The sequence below is a fragment of the Cavenderia fasciculata genome (assembly GCF_000203815.1).
Source record: "Cavenderia fasciculata unplaced genomic scaffold Scf_EU5ZYIE01DZOHE-5, whole genome shotgun sequence".
Classification (NCBI taxonomy): Eukaryota; Evosea; class Eumycetozoa; order Acytosteliales; family Cavenderiaceae; genus Cavenderia; species Cavenderia fasciculata.
Genome location: NW_004457644.1, coordinates 177,408 through 191,223, shown reverse-complemented (window position 1 = coordinate 191,223; position 13,816 = coordinate 177,408). Strand labels below are relative to the sequence as shown.

Below are 13,816 nucleotides of genomic sequence, written 5' to 3'. Positions count from 1 at the left end.
CGAAAAAAATAATCTTTTTTTTTTATTTGTAAATAGTTTAAAAGATGATAGATAGTTTAGTAAAGCATATATTAAATAACAAATGTCTAAGAGTAATAATATTCCAACATGTAACTGGTATTCATCAACAACTAGGTCTTCAAGCTGTTAAATCAAAAGATTTAGAATCATTGTATGATTACATCAAGTATGGTCAAACTGATCTTTTCATCAAACACTTTGATCGTTTACATCAATTGATTCTATTGTTACAAGTAAAAAAATATAGAAAGATAAAGGATCTTGACCTTTCTATTATAAATGTATGTATTGATAATTTAACTTAATCTGCCGCAGATATAAAGTACTTTATAAATAGCATCTTTTTACTCATTGCCTTTTTCTCTTTCTATTTCTATAGAAAAGTAATTATATTGAAAGATTATATTGGATATTTGATGTTGTATTTGAAAAGAATAATCATGTTGCAATGAAATATTTAATTGATCGACTTGGTTCAACCAAACCACTACTAGACTTTAAATCATACAAACCAAACTTTACAACTCATTGCTATAAATTCACAACTGAAATGTTCTATGTATTAAGAGATTCAAACTTTTCAACTGTTATACCGTTCCTTCAAAATGAAATGATCAATGTAGTGGTTAAACTTTGTGACAGTGATCAATTGGAATCATATCTATCTAAATTGGTTAACCCAAATCTATCATCACCAACACTACGTCATCCCTTTCAAAGTTCATTTTCATATTTATTTGCCAACAACAACAACAAGGATATTATCAATACTCTTATTAGAATGATAGATATATTTAAAAGATATTCAATCAATGTTATTGGAGATGTATTGATTGGAGCGGTGGAGAGCAATCATTTGAAGATTATAAAGTGGATCGTCGAGAATGTACCAAATGACGAGTTGGTTGCATATTGTCAAGATCATATTATATCAAATGTAATCGAAACACATGGTAAAAAAGAGGTGCTAGAAATGTTATCAATATCAGACAATCCAACCCGTGCTGATTGGATCGGCACAAATGCTATTAGACAAGGAAATCTAGATTTCGTAGAGTGTATTTTAAAGACACCACTTGATAATAGTCATGTCATTAGGATGTTGGTCGATACTATTGTCTATGGTCGATTGGATTGCTTTGAATTGATTCTATCTAGAAAATATCAGCAAGAGCATTTACAACTAGATGATCGGATTATCATTGGAGATATTCCTCCAGAATGTTTTTCAGTTGGTTTGGTCACAAGATTAGTCGGTTTGGGATTCAATGTACAGCTTTCCGATGGCATGCTAGCGACAGCTATCCAAGTCAATCAACTAGATACCTTGATCGGTATGGATTCTCCACAACTACCACTACGCTTCGAAAACTTTATCAAACTACTCGGCTATGCAATAGAATGTAACAGTCTATCTTCAATCGACATCCTACTGCACCATCCACGATTCAAAGGTCTTTCAGATTCCACCATCATCGACATTCATTGTATCACACTACATACTATCCCAACGATTGAATATTTAATTGCCTCATCAATAATTAAATTCAATTGGGATTCCTCCTCTCCCGTCGATTACGTGTTGGTCGCCAAGGTTATTCGTTCGGTTTATAGACCCGACATTATTGATCACATTCAGTTGGTTGGTATATTTTTATTGGCAAATGATATAGAATGGTTGTTTGATCAAAAAATCATCACACCTAGTTCAATATCGAAACTATTAGACGGCGATAGGAGTAGTGTATTGGCTAATCTATTCAACATTGCATGCCAAGCTGGACATTACAAAGCTTTGGATTATCTTTTCGACAATTGTTCAACCTACCAAATCGCCAATCATTTGTCATTGACGAGTTTAGCACAAATAACAGATGACCAACAGTTTGAACGATTTTGGACAAAGATAGGTGCCATGACAGAAACTGGAATTGTTTCCTCCACTGTTCGTATTATCAGTCAAATTATTTTGTCTCCAAAAGATATTCAATGTAACCCTAAAAGAGCAAAGTTTATGGTTGACATTTATGGTACCCTATATCGTAGTAGTCAAAAGAATAATAATAATAATGCGGTGATGAAACCAATAGGGTGTCCCTCAATACTAGCCCTTGACCATCATCGTTTTGTTCACTATCCAACTCTAATCGAGGTGTTTTGCAACTCTCAAAAAGTAGATTGGATTGATAATTATTCGATTCAAGATCGATTGATAATCTTTCAAAAGGCAATCGGTTTTGGTTATATCCTTCCTATCCCAAAGTTTTTAGATAATAATTATAACAATAATGCTAATGGTCAATCCAATCAAAAAGATAAATGTACTTTAATGTAATGTAGTTTCAAACAATAAATATTATTATTATTATTTTGCAACATCTACAAAGATCTTGATCAAAGTAAGTTCTTTTTATTTTTATTTATATAAACCCTCTTGGAACAGAGAGAATTAAAACTATTTCTAGATACTAAAGTAGCAATGTACTCAAAATTGAAAGTTGGTCGAGATGTAAAAGGTTGGGTAAAGTGTCTGACTGTTTTAATAACAATCTTTTGGATATTGTGGTGGCTGAATAGTGTTTGGTGTTCTTCTGCATCTAATTGTCTTAATACTACCAATTCTTTTACTTGTGGATTATGAATGCAAATTTTGGTGCAAATGGCATCGTTGGTCGATATTTTTTGGATACCAGGTGGGAGAGAGGAAGGAAAGCCAAAATTTTTTGTTAGTAAATCTTTGTAAAATGGTGTTTGGTGATTATTATTGATGATTCTGATATGTCTAAGTTTTGGCAGGTTAAACAATCGTGGGGTGTATGTTAACATATCATTGACATTGATTGATATTGATTCTAGTGATCGCGATAAAGATGAATCTTCAAAGATTGATTCAGGTATCTGATTTTCACAAAAATAGAGTTTCTTGAGTGACATGTCCTTTAATCCATCAATTAATTCTTCCATAACCAAACCATTGGGATACATTTTAATTTGAGATATATCCAATGATGTCAGTGATTTAAATTCAACAAGCAATGGAAATGAATCTTCTGCCTGATAAATTTCAGCTGTTAATCTACTAACATTTGAATAGTGATCGAGTTGAGGGAATTTTAGATCCGAATTGGCATCATCTATATCAAGTGTTAGAGTTTCAATAGATTTACCAAGAAGGCAATATTGATTCGTAAATTTAGATTGAATGTTTGTGACTTGAGAACTTTTAAATGTAATTCTCTTGATTAGATTCTTTGAAATAAATTCAAACAGTCGTTTGCATGTGAGTGACAATCCAAATCGAAGTCTATTGATACTTTGATGAAGAGTAAAGTTGGTGATATTACTAACAAGCACAGCACTATTCTTGTGAATTGGACATTTCGATTTGGCATTACAGAGTTGTTGACATTTCTTAAAAAGACTATCATTTTGGTTAGTTTCCGGTTCACAAGTACAATAATATCTGTGCCAAGAGTATTTTATAATCTTTTCAATTAAATAAAATGGAAGGGTTGGATTGTTATTATTATTATTGTTGCTGTTGGTTATTACTCGTTGGTTTGTTGAACAAGCTGTTGTTTTTTTTGTTGTTGATATTGTTAGAGTTTTTGTTTTAGTTATTTTAGGTGCAGTTGGTATTGATTTAATAAAAGTGAATTGTCTTTTTGTTGTTGTTGGACTTTTAAATGTTGCTCCATGATATTTATATCCAATCTTGGTAAATTGATTGATCATTTGATCAGTCATTTCGTATATACTGTCAATTAATACTTTGTTGATATTGAATATCAACAAACCACAAGCAAGTAAAGGTTTAAGAATCTCATCACCAGATTTGAGTTTGATTGTTGAAATGGTTGGTGGAATGTTGTTGATAAATGGATTGATGTTTGGACAACCATTATGAGAGTGGTCAACAATAGTTGTCAGATTTGTATCAATAAACGTGTAACCAACCATTTGATAGTTGTAAAAATGAAATGTTTTCAAATTTGGCATTTGTTGTGGTGGAATAATGTTGCTGTTGACAATACTGTCGGCTAATTTAGTGTCAAGATCAATTGGTAGTGCACACCAATCAATTGGAAGTAATAATTTGGTTATTCCTCCTCCTGTTGTTATTTTTGTTAAAGCAGTCAAAAATACATCTCTATTGTAGTTGAAATGTTGACATGATTGTAAATTGATTGATGTGAGATTCTTAAAACTTGATAGGAATTGTTTTTGACACAATCGGTCATATTGCAAATGGCCCAATACATTTGAATAGGTAGCGGTGATTGATTTGATATTTTTGAATATTTTAGGTAATATCTTGTTGTTGGGCGGTTTGAGGTCAACTCTATGGATTTTGAGCTTTTCAACTTGATTAAATATCGTTGTGTTTTGGTCTCCAATAAATGTTAGGTCATTTGAATTATACAACAAAAGGACTTTTGGTGTTTTAATTGGACAATATTGATTGTTGAGGTGATTCAATGTGTCTTGGTTTAGTCTCAACAAAACATTATCCAAATATCTTGATGATATGAATTGATTGATTCTTTTTGAAATGGTTAACAGTTGAAATCTCCATTTGTTTTTTTGGTTTGAAGTAGATGCAATTAGTTTGGAAATATTGGTTGATGGATCCAAATCATTAAAGTAATGATATGTGTGCATTGGACATTTCATTCTTGATTCATTCCACAACATTAAACAGAGTGGCCACTTTTGATAGATGAAACGGTTCGTATTTTGATTTTCTTTAATCAAATTGTCGATTTGTTGATTATAATAACAAGTACAAATAGAAGATTCTTGCCAAAGCTGACTGATTATTCTTCTGATGATAGGCCAAGGTAATGAGTATTCAAGTGATCCTTTGTTGTAATCTAATAATGGATTATTATCAATCATCTTGCTTTTAAACTCTTGTTGATCATTTTGATGTTTTATGATTTGTTGAATGATTGTATCTTTTAATTGATTGATCGATGATTGTATACCCAATCTTGTACAAATTACAATCAACTCTTTTTTCACTTTACACTTTAACTCATTCTCCGTATAAATTATATCTTCTCCTTTTTAATATAGAACAAAAGATTAAAGGTTAATAAAAAGAACTACAAGATATGTTCATAAGTATATATTAATATATATATATATATATATACCTTGACCGTGTTCAAAATCATCATGACTTCTCTTTTTCTTCTTTGATTCTGATCTCTTTATTATATTCTTTTCTTTTAAGCTATCATCAATATCATTAGTTTGTGTTGTTGTTAAATCATATTGATAATCATTATTACTATTATGTTGTTGTTTTGTTTCTATTTGATATATAAATAATCTATCATCTTTACTTTCTTCTTCTTTATTATCCATCATCTTTTATTTCATCCATAATAATAATAAATGATGTTTGTAATAGTTGTACAATGAATGACCAACAAAAGAAGAAAGAGCGACTCTGCTCACAGTATTGGTTTTTTGTTTTTTTTTTAATTTAATTTTATTTTAACTTAATGGTTAATAAGAATAGGATTAAAAACCTTATATTGAACAAGACTATTGACAGAGTCTTTGAGAGTGGTATGAATATCGATGAATTTGATACCAAGAGATTCGGCACGTGAATGGTCAAATACCCACGGAGCAACGGTGGTTGGCTGGTCGACGGTACTCGAGTTGAACTTGTATTGAGGGAATTCAGCCTGGAGGAGTGACGCTAGTTTTGGCCATGGCACAACTTTGTTGGCAACCAATACACGTTGACCATCCACCTTGTCCGTCTCTAATGCCAACACATGTGCCTCTGACACATCCCTCACATCGACCAACCCCACCTGTGTTGGAAATGGTACCTTTGCATCTTTGATCAATCCCACCAACAACATTAAACTTGCACTTATATTTGGTGTCATACTAGGTCCAATAATTAAACTTGGATTAATTACAATTAATTTATTTGTTTCCTAAAACAATAAAAACAAAAGAGATAATAAATAAGTATAATGTATTAATTAATTATTATTAGTTTAGACAATGGTTGGACTTACAGATGATAATTGATTTTGTTTATAGAATTCCCAGGCTGCTTGTTCGGCACGAACCTTGCTGTAAAAGTATGGACCGGATGTCAAGGAAGAGGTAGTGTTCCAGTGACTTTCATCGTAGGTGTAAGTGTCAGACTTGAGGTGTGGGTCGATCGAGTTGACGATGGCGCCACACGACGAGGTGACGACTACCTTTTTGACAGACGGTGTGAGAGCGGCTGCTTTGAGGACACTGAGTGTGCCGGCAATAGCAGGCTTGACAATATCATTCTCTGGGTCTGGTGAAACATGAATAAAAGGTGTAGCAGTGTGAATAATGTACGTTACATCTTTGATGAGTGACAAATAGTCTGCACTCTCCAAATCAGCACTAACAAACGACAACAATCGATCTGCATCCTTGAATGCCTTGAGATGAGCAATCTTGGCTTCATTAGTATGGTCTCGTACACATGCACGTACACTATACCCCTTGACCAATAAATCGTGAACGATATTACTACCAAGATACCCAGCTGCACCAGTTACAAATACAATAGTTTGATTATTATTATTATTATTTGACATTGTTTTGTTTAAATAGATGTATAATTGATTGATATTATGATTGTATATTTATAGATTTGATATATATCTTTAATTGAATGAATTGAATGACTACATCTTCACCAAAGTATTTATAGTACTCGGTTGTGTGTGTTACGAATAGTGTGCGTACACCCAAACTCAACGACTTTCAGAGGAGAAGCAAGCAGGGGAAGCAAGCAGGGAAGCACAGCAAATTGCAAAAAAAGATTTAAATCTTTAAAGATTTATATTATTGTATCCGAATTTGGTAATGCGCCCATCCTTTAGTATCGGATGAGCTGAGACGCGAACAAACTATGTTAACTATCGTCACATTGATGTGTCAAGATATAAGAGAAAGAGGGAGAGTTAAATATACTTTGCGAAAGAAAGAAAGATGAGTATTATGCAAGTACGGTGTTAACGTTAAAAAAAAAATATGACGAACGAAGTCGGGACAAGCTATCTTTCATATTCATTGTTGAAAAGAGAAAGAGAGAGATAGATATATTCTTGTCAAGAATGAGTAAACAAAATATATATGATAGTAAAGAATTCTTTGATGGATATGCAAAGATGGATAGATCGGTAAAGGGTGCAGCTGGTATCTGTGAATGGGATTCGACGATCAAGATGCTAGACGAAGCACTGCAATCAAAGCATCAACCAACGTTGGAGAGTGTTGTGGACTTGGGATGTGGTTATGGATGGTTTAGTGGCTACTTGGCAAGAGAGAGACATGTCAAGAGTATCAAAGCATACGATCTATCGGTTAAAATGTTGGATCGTGCCAAACAACTAAATCAACACGAAGAATCGATTGAATACGCACAAGCTGATTTAGAGACGATCAAACTACCACCACTTGCATTTGACCTTGCCTTTAGTTCATTGACACTGCACTATATAGTCAATCTATCGACTCTACTCGATACTGTCTACGCGTCGGTTAAACCTGGTGGTCATTTTATAGTCATCATCGAGCACCCTATATACAGTGCACCAACCATTAGAAATTGGATAAACAATAATACTCAAACACCCACTGACCCTAATCAACAACAAGAAGAAGAGAAAGAAACATTGGGATACAAACAAGGAGAAGAAAGATTAGTATGGCCATTATACAACTATCAAATGGAAGGTGATAGAATAGAAAATTGGATTGTCAAGGGTGTTGTCAAACAACATCGTACGATAAGTAGTTATATTAATCACTTCATCAATGTTGGTTTCAATATTCGAAAGGTCGAAGAGTTTACACCTTCACCCGATCAAATTAAACAAGTTCCCTCTCTCGCAATTGAAGCTCATCGTCCAATGTTTTTAATGATATCTCTTCAAAAACCAATAAATTAAATAAACATAGATAAATAGATAGATAACGAACAAATAATAAGTATATCATAAAAGAATGAATGAACGAACCAAGGTTATGTAATGAAATTAAAATAATGAAGTTTTCTCAAGTTTTTTGAATGGCGTTCAATCATGTCATCTTCAAAGTGCTTTGCAAATTAAATTTTTAAAACACCAACTTGTCTTATTATCTCTATCTTTTGAAGAGATAAGTTAATAACTATCTATTTATCTATTTGTATTTTCATATTCTCATCTTATATACACTACACATAGTCTACACATTGCATTTATATAATCAAAAAAAAAAGGAAGAATGTTGGGAAATTTATTTGAAGGAGATGAAGATGATAGGGCACCATACCCAGCCGCATCAGCCTATGCTGGTAGTCGTAGTTATTCCAGTTCATATCATAGAAAACCTATGGACAAGAGAACTCCAAATGGTTTTGTTGGTTTATTAAATCAGTATGTCTCAACCTCATAGTCTTTGATCAAACTAGTACTTATATAATATACACTTTTCATTCAATCATTGTTGTAGAGGAGCAACATGTTACTTGAACAGTTTAATTCAAATGATGTATATGACACCAGAATTAAAGAATGATTTATATTCATTGGGATTAAAGGATTTAGGTTTAGAAGAACAACAATCACAGCAGTCTCAACAGTCTCAGTCACAACAACAAGATCAATCAACTTCATCTTCTATAACTACAACAACAACAAATCAAAAGAGTATAGGTGAAGTTGCAAGTGATAATACAACAACCATGTCGACAACATCAACCACCATGTCAAGGGAACTGACATTTATGAATGAAGATACAACCTCAACCACTGCAACTGCATCATCTTCAGCAACATCAACAATCGGACCAAATATATTCTCAGACGATGTGTTTGGTTTGAATGATGATATTGCCAATACTGTTATGAACACTACCATTTCATTTGCTGATTATGACCAAGACTATGTTCAATCGATTCTTGCATTTGGATTTGAAGAGTATAAAGTATTGGCCGGTCTTAAAAAGTTTCCAAGTACCTATCAACAAGAAAAGTTAATTGATTGGATTTTAACTGCAAATGAAGAAGATTTTATTATTGACCAAAATCAACATAATAATCAAAATAATAATAATTCTTATAATAATAATAATGATGTTGATAATGATTATAATATGAATGAAATATCAACATATCCACCAACACCAACCTATGCAACTTCGGAAGAATATTTTGGAGCATTTTCAAACACTGGATTTCAAAATGACAATGATAATAATCAAAACAAAGCAATTGTATTATACAATTCAGAACAACAACAAAATATTTTTACAATGCCACAAGATAATAATCAAAATAATCAAAATAATGAAGGTAACAATAATAATAATCAAAATAATAATGAAACAACATCTACTACTGCAACTGTATCAAATAATAATAATAATAATCAAACAAAACAAAAGAAAAAAGGTAGAATTATTGCATATGAATTACAAAGATTATTTTCAATGTTACAAAAAGGTGATGTATCATCGATTAGTACTGAAAACCTAACAAGAAGTTTTGGATGGGATAGTGGACAAGTCGTACAACAACAAGATATTCATGAATTGAATCGTATTCTTTTCGATGCAGTCGAACATTCTCTCAAAGGTACTACTATTCAAGATTTAATTGTAAATTTATATCGTGGTGTCCTAATTAATAGAATTGAATGTACAAATTGTGGTAGTATGTATAAACAAAAAAAAATAATATTAAACAAAAAAAAAGATTATTAAAACTTATTGTTTTATTTAATTTATAGAAATTAAAGATAGAGAAGAATTTTTCCAAGATGTACCAGTTGCAATTAAAGGTTTTAAAACATTGGAAGAAAGTTTTAAATCTTTTGTTACACCAGAGGTTTTGGATGGTGATAACAAATATTTTTGTGATAGTTGTAATGAACGAGTTAAAGCTACTATCGGTGTAAAAATGGGTAAATTACCACCAGTATTAACAATTCCACTTCGTAGATTTGATTTTGATATGAAAAGAGTAAGATAGAAACAAATATAAATCAATTTTTTTATTTATTAATTATTTAATTTTATTTTAGGGATCAAGAGTAAAAATTACATCAAAGTTTAAATTCCCAAATACTATAAATATGACAAAATATACAGCTGAATGGTCAACCTATGAAAAGGATTTAGAGAATGGTTTGAAACCAGTTAAACCAAAAGATCAATATTATGAATTATTTGCTGTTTTAATTCATTCAGGTGGTGCTTATGGTGGACATTATCATTCCTATATTAAAGATGTATCAAATCAAGTTAATATTCCACAAGATGAACAAAAGGATCAAAAGGAAAATGAAGAAGAACAAGCAAAAGATCAAAAAGATGTAAATAATAATAATAATAATAATAATAATAATAATGAAAGTCAAGATAAATTGGAAGAACAAGAAGAAGGAGAAGAGGGAGAAGAAGAAAAAGAATCTTCTTCTGTTTCATCATCAAAGAAACCAATTTATAGTGGATGGTTTGATTTCAATGATAGTTCAGTTACGATTATTCCAGATTCATCAATTGAAAAACAATTTGGTAATAAGCATGAATCAGCTTGTATGTAATCTCACAATCAATCAGTATTCTTTTCTTTTTCTAATTTTAATTTTATTTTTATTATTTTTAAGATATGCTTGTTTATAGATCAAAAGAATTAGGTGAAAATTTAAAAAATGATGATATACCAAATCATTTGAAAAAGGAAATTGAAGCATTTAATTTAACTTTGGAGGATCAAAGAATGAAATATGAAACATCGGTCAATACATTGTTTGTTTATCCTAAATTTATTGGTCATGATTACAAGGTTGTAGATGGTCAATTGGTAGAGATAAAGGAAGCCGAAAAGGTAAAGATTAGACAAGACCAAGGAAGAGATGATGAGGAGGAACAGTTAAAGTTGGATATTGGTACAAGTGTTCAGGAATTGTATCGATTGGTTCGTGAAAACTATGCAGACCGGTTCAGTCAAACTGATGTGTTGGTCATTCAAGAGATTCAATCGACTAGAGACGGTCGTGTGCAATTGGCTACTCCACTGTCATCAGTATCGTCACTAGGCATTAAAAAAGCTGGACTTCGTGAAGGAGAAAGACTGTTGATTTGGAATGGCACCAAAGTGCATGGTGTTCATACTCCCCCCATTAGATTCTGCGCCAAGATGTATATCAAGGATAGTACGACGAATCAAGTTAATGTAGAGGAACGGTACTTGTCAATTGAACGAGAATCAACCTTTGCCAATGTACAACAACTACTGTCTAAAGAATCAGGTATTCCTCTAGACAAACTAGTTGTCTATAACCTAGTCAATTCTAACCTCGTACCGATGGAAGATGATATGCCAAATGTACCTCTTGGTGACCGTATTTTCAGTGGTACAGAACTCTATGTTGAAGAGCGTACACCTAATAGCTCGTTGGGTGAAATGGGCACCATTTCAAAGTCAGTCGGACAAAGCATGTTGATGCAAGAGTTTGAGAGACATCGTGACAAGGTCCACATCTTTGTGACTGATCGTATCGACTATAACGACAATCTTGCCTATGGTGCACCTCCACCACCCCACAAACTCTTTGTTGACACTGGATCGACCATCTACCAACTCAAAGAGATGATCCTCGACATTGTCCGTCCCAACCTATCAACCCAACAAAAACAAGAGTTTGTCACTCAAACCATCATCCGAAAGACACAAGTTGGTGGCTCCCCAGGCACCATCATCTCTGACGACACCTTTAGTCTGCAACATGTCGGTCTTTCAGGTGGTTCACTCATCATTATCGAACGTGGTACTGTCACTACCCCAACCATCACCCTTAACATCATGCATGAAGATCTTGGTAAACATTCAATTAATTATTCTAAAAAGAATACTATTCTTTCTTTGTACGTTATTAAAAAAAAAAAGAAACAAAAAAGAAATTATTTATTTATTTACTTTACTTTTTTGATTTGTAGGAAAAAATATTTATTAAGATTTTTAGGATTAAATATAAGTGAAAATGAATCAAATTATATATTAAAGACGTCAGATGTATTTGATCAACCAGATGTGATTCTAGTGGATGAAGATAGAACGTTAGAGGAAGGAGCCATTCGAAATGAAGATACATTGTTTTTAGAACGAGGTATCTTGCCATCAAAGGATCAGATATTGCTAAAGTTTAGTGTGTATCGATTCAACAATGGTACGACGACGTTTACAAGATTCTCTCTACCAGCTTCGCCTGCACTCCATCTCAACCCACAATTCATCCCACAAACAGCCGATCTCTACACTGTGTCGCCTATTGGTGACTTTCCAGTAGACAAAAAGACATTGGTTTCACAGTTGAAACAATTGGTCTTGGAATGGGGTGCATTCCGTGAACTATTATCAAAAGAGGATGTGGAAAAGTTGGATGCCAAAGAAATGGATATTAGATTGTGGAATGATGAAAAACTACTCACATCGTTTACAGGAATGAGCAAGTCTCTTGCAAAACTACATGTTCAACAAGAAGCAAATATCATTATTGAATTTAATGATGATAAACAAATTATGCAACAAGAACAAGAACTACAGAAACATCATAAATCAAGTGGCCGAGACGATCAAGAGGAATCACGTCCTCAAAAAGTGGTAATTGTAAAGGATAAAAAGAAAAGTTTAATTATCCCCAAACAGAAAAAGGTTGATCAGTCAAAAACACCTCCACCCATTCTATTGTACATTCACAAGAGATTACCAGAATCCCAAAGTTTCGAGTATCCTCCAACCCAAGCCTATTTCACCGGCAAGGATATTAATGATTTGAAACAATTCATCTCTGAAACCACTAAAATAGAACCACAATACTTGAAAATATTCAAATATGTCACACATCAAAGAATCAATCCTTGGAGAATCATTGAAGCAAGAAGAAAAAAACAATCTAAAAAACAATTTATCAAACATCAAAAGGAAAAGTCAAAAGAAAAAGAAAAGGAAAAAGATTCAACAACTACAACTGTTTCAATTTCAAAAGATTTAATTATTGATATAATTAATAATAATAATAATAATAATAATAATAGTCAAGTTCCAGATACAACCAATTTAGAAGAATTCTTATCAGATGATGAAATGATAGAAGATGATATTGAATCAAGTCAAGTTGATGGTGAAACTTCTCCAGAAGTTATAGATGTCGATTTAGATGTAGAAGTATCTCAAGATACCAACAACAACAATAATAATAGTAATATTCCAAGACCACCACCTCCACCACCAAAACAAAAGAAACTTGCAGCTATTCAACACAACCCCAATGAATTGCGAGGTAAACCATGGTTATTTAGAGATGGTGATATGATTGCATATATCGATACAAGAGATGATCCAGAGGACAATGACAAGTTTGCTTTAGCAATGGACCTCACCACATCGTTTAGTAGTAAATATTCATTCTCTGGAACAGGTCATCGTGAACAGGTTGTAAAATATCGTGCACCAGAAGTTGAATTAAAGATTCAACTCGATGATTATTAATATTAATAACAATAATAAATCAAAATCTATATGTTTAAATTTAAAGAGTCGTTGTCGATTCGATCGATATCACACCCCACTGCTTATCCGAAAATTAATTAATTTTCATTTTTTTTTTTAAATAGGGGAACGGACCACAATGCAACCATTCTATCAACCTACTACTTACAACAGCTCTTTAGATCATTGGTCAGATTTTAAACACACACAAGCATTAAACATTAAAAAAAAACAAAACT

The 13,816-nt window shown here is 32.4% G+C and overlaps 6 protein-coding genes across 6 annotated transcripts; 4 read left to right on the top strand and 2 right to left on the bottom strand.

Moving 5' to 3' along the window:
* Nucleotides 1-44: 44 nt before the first annotated feature.
* Nucleotides 45-2,356, top strand: DFA_09219 (uncharacterized protein; the record flags this gene model as incomplete). The annotated part of the gene is made up of 2 exons (XM_004354523.1): nt 45-302; nt 401-2,356. 2 exons carry the CDS (start codon nt 45-47, stop codon nt 2,354-2,356), a joined length of 2,214 nt encoding a protein of 737 aa, XP_004354575.1.
* An 85-nt stretch (nt 2,357-2,441) lies between these two features.
* Nucleotides 2,442-5,397, bottom strand: DFA_09218 (uncharacterized protein; the record flags this gene model as incomplete). Its single annotated transcript, XM_004354522.1, has 4 exons — nt 2,442-2,489; nt 2,635-3,270; nt 3,370-5,087; nt 5,181-5,397. The coding sequence occupies 4 exons, from the start codon at nt 5,395-5,397 to the stop codon at nt 2,442-2,444; spliced, it is 2,619 nt and encodes an 872-aa protein (XP_004354574.1).
* Nucleotides 5,398-5,531: 134 nt separating this feature from the next.
* DFA_09217 (NAD-dependent epimerase/dehydratase family protein) lies at nt 5,532-6,632 on the bottom strand (the record flags this gene model as incomplete). The annotated part of the gene is made up of 2 exons (XM_004354521.1): nt 5,532-5,984; nt 6,069-6,632. 2 exons carry the CDS (start codon nt 6,630-6,632, stop codon nt 5,532-5,534), a joined length of 1,017 nt encoding a protein of 338 aa, XP_004354573.1.
* An 86-nt stretch (nt 6,633-6,718) lies between these two features.
* Nucleotides 6,719-7,991, top strand: DFA_09216 (uncharacterized protein; the record flags this gene model as incomplete). The annotated part of the gene is made up of 2 exons (XM_004354520.1): nt 6,719-6,738; nt 7,154-7,991. The coding sequence occupies 2 exons, from the start codon at nt 6,719-6,721 to the stop codon at nt 7,989-7,991; spliced, it is 858 nt and encodes a 285-aa protein (XP_004354572.1).
* A 316-nt stretch (nt 7,992-8,307) lies between these two features.
* DFA_09215 (uncharacterized protein) lies at nt 8,308-8,478 on the top strand (the record flags this gene model as incomplete). The annotated part of the gene is made up of 1 exon (XM_004354519.1): nt 8,308-8,478. One exon carries the CDS (start codon nt 8,308-8,310, stop codon nt 8,476-8,478), a length of 171 nt encoding a protein of 56 aa, XP_004354571.1.
* A 100-nt stretch (nt 8,479-8,578) lies between these two features.
* Nucleotides 8,579-13,577, top strand: usp40 (peptidase C19 family protein; the record flags this gene model as incomplete). Its single annotated transcript, XM_004354518.1, has 5 exons — nt 8,579-9,737; nt 9,814-10,046; nt 10,108-10,621; nt 10,693-11,953; nt 12,026-13,577. 5 exons carry the CDS (start codon nt 8,579-8,581, stop codon nt 13,575-13,577), a joined length of 4,719 nt encoding a protein of 1,572 aa, XP_004354570.1.
* Between the last annotated feature and the right edge of the window lie 239 nt (nt 13,578-13,816).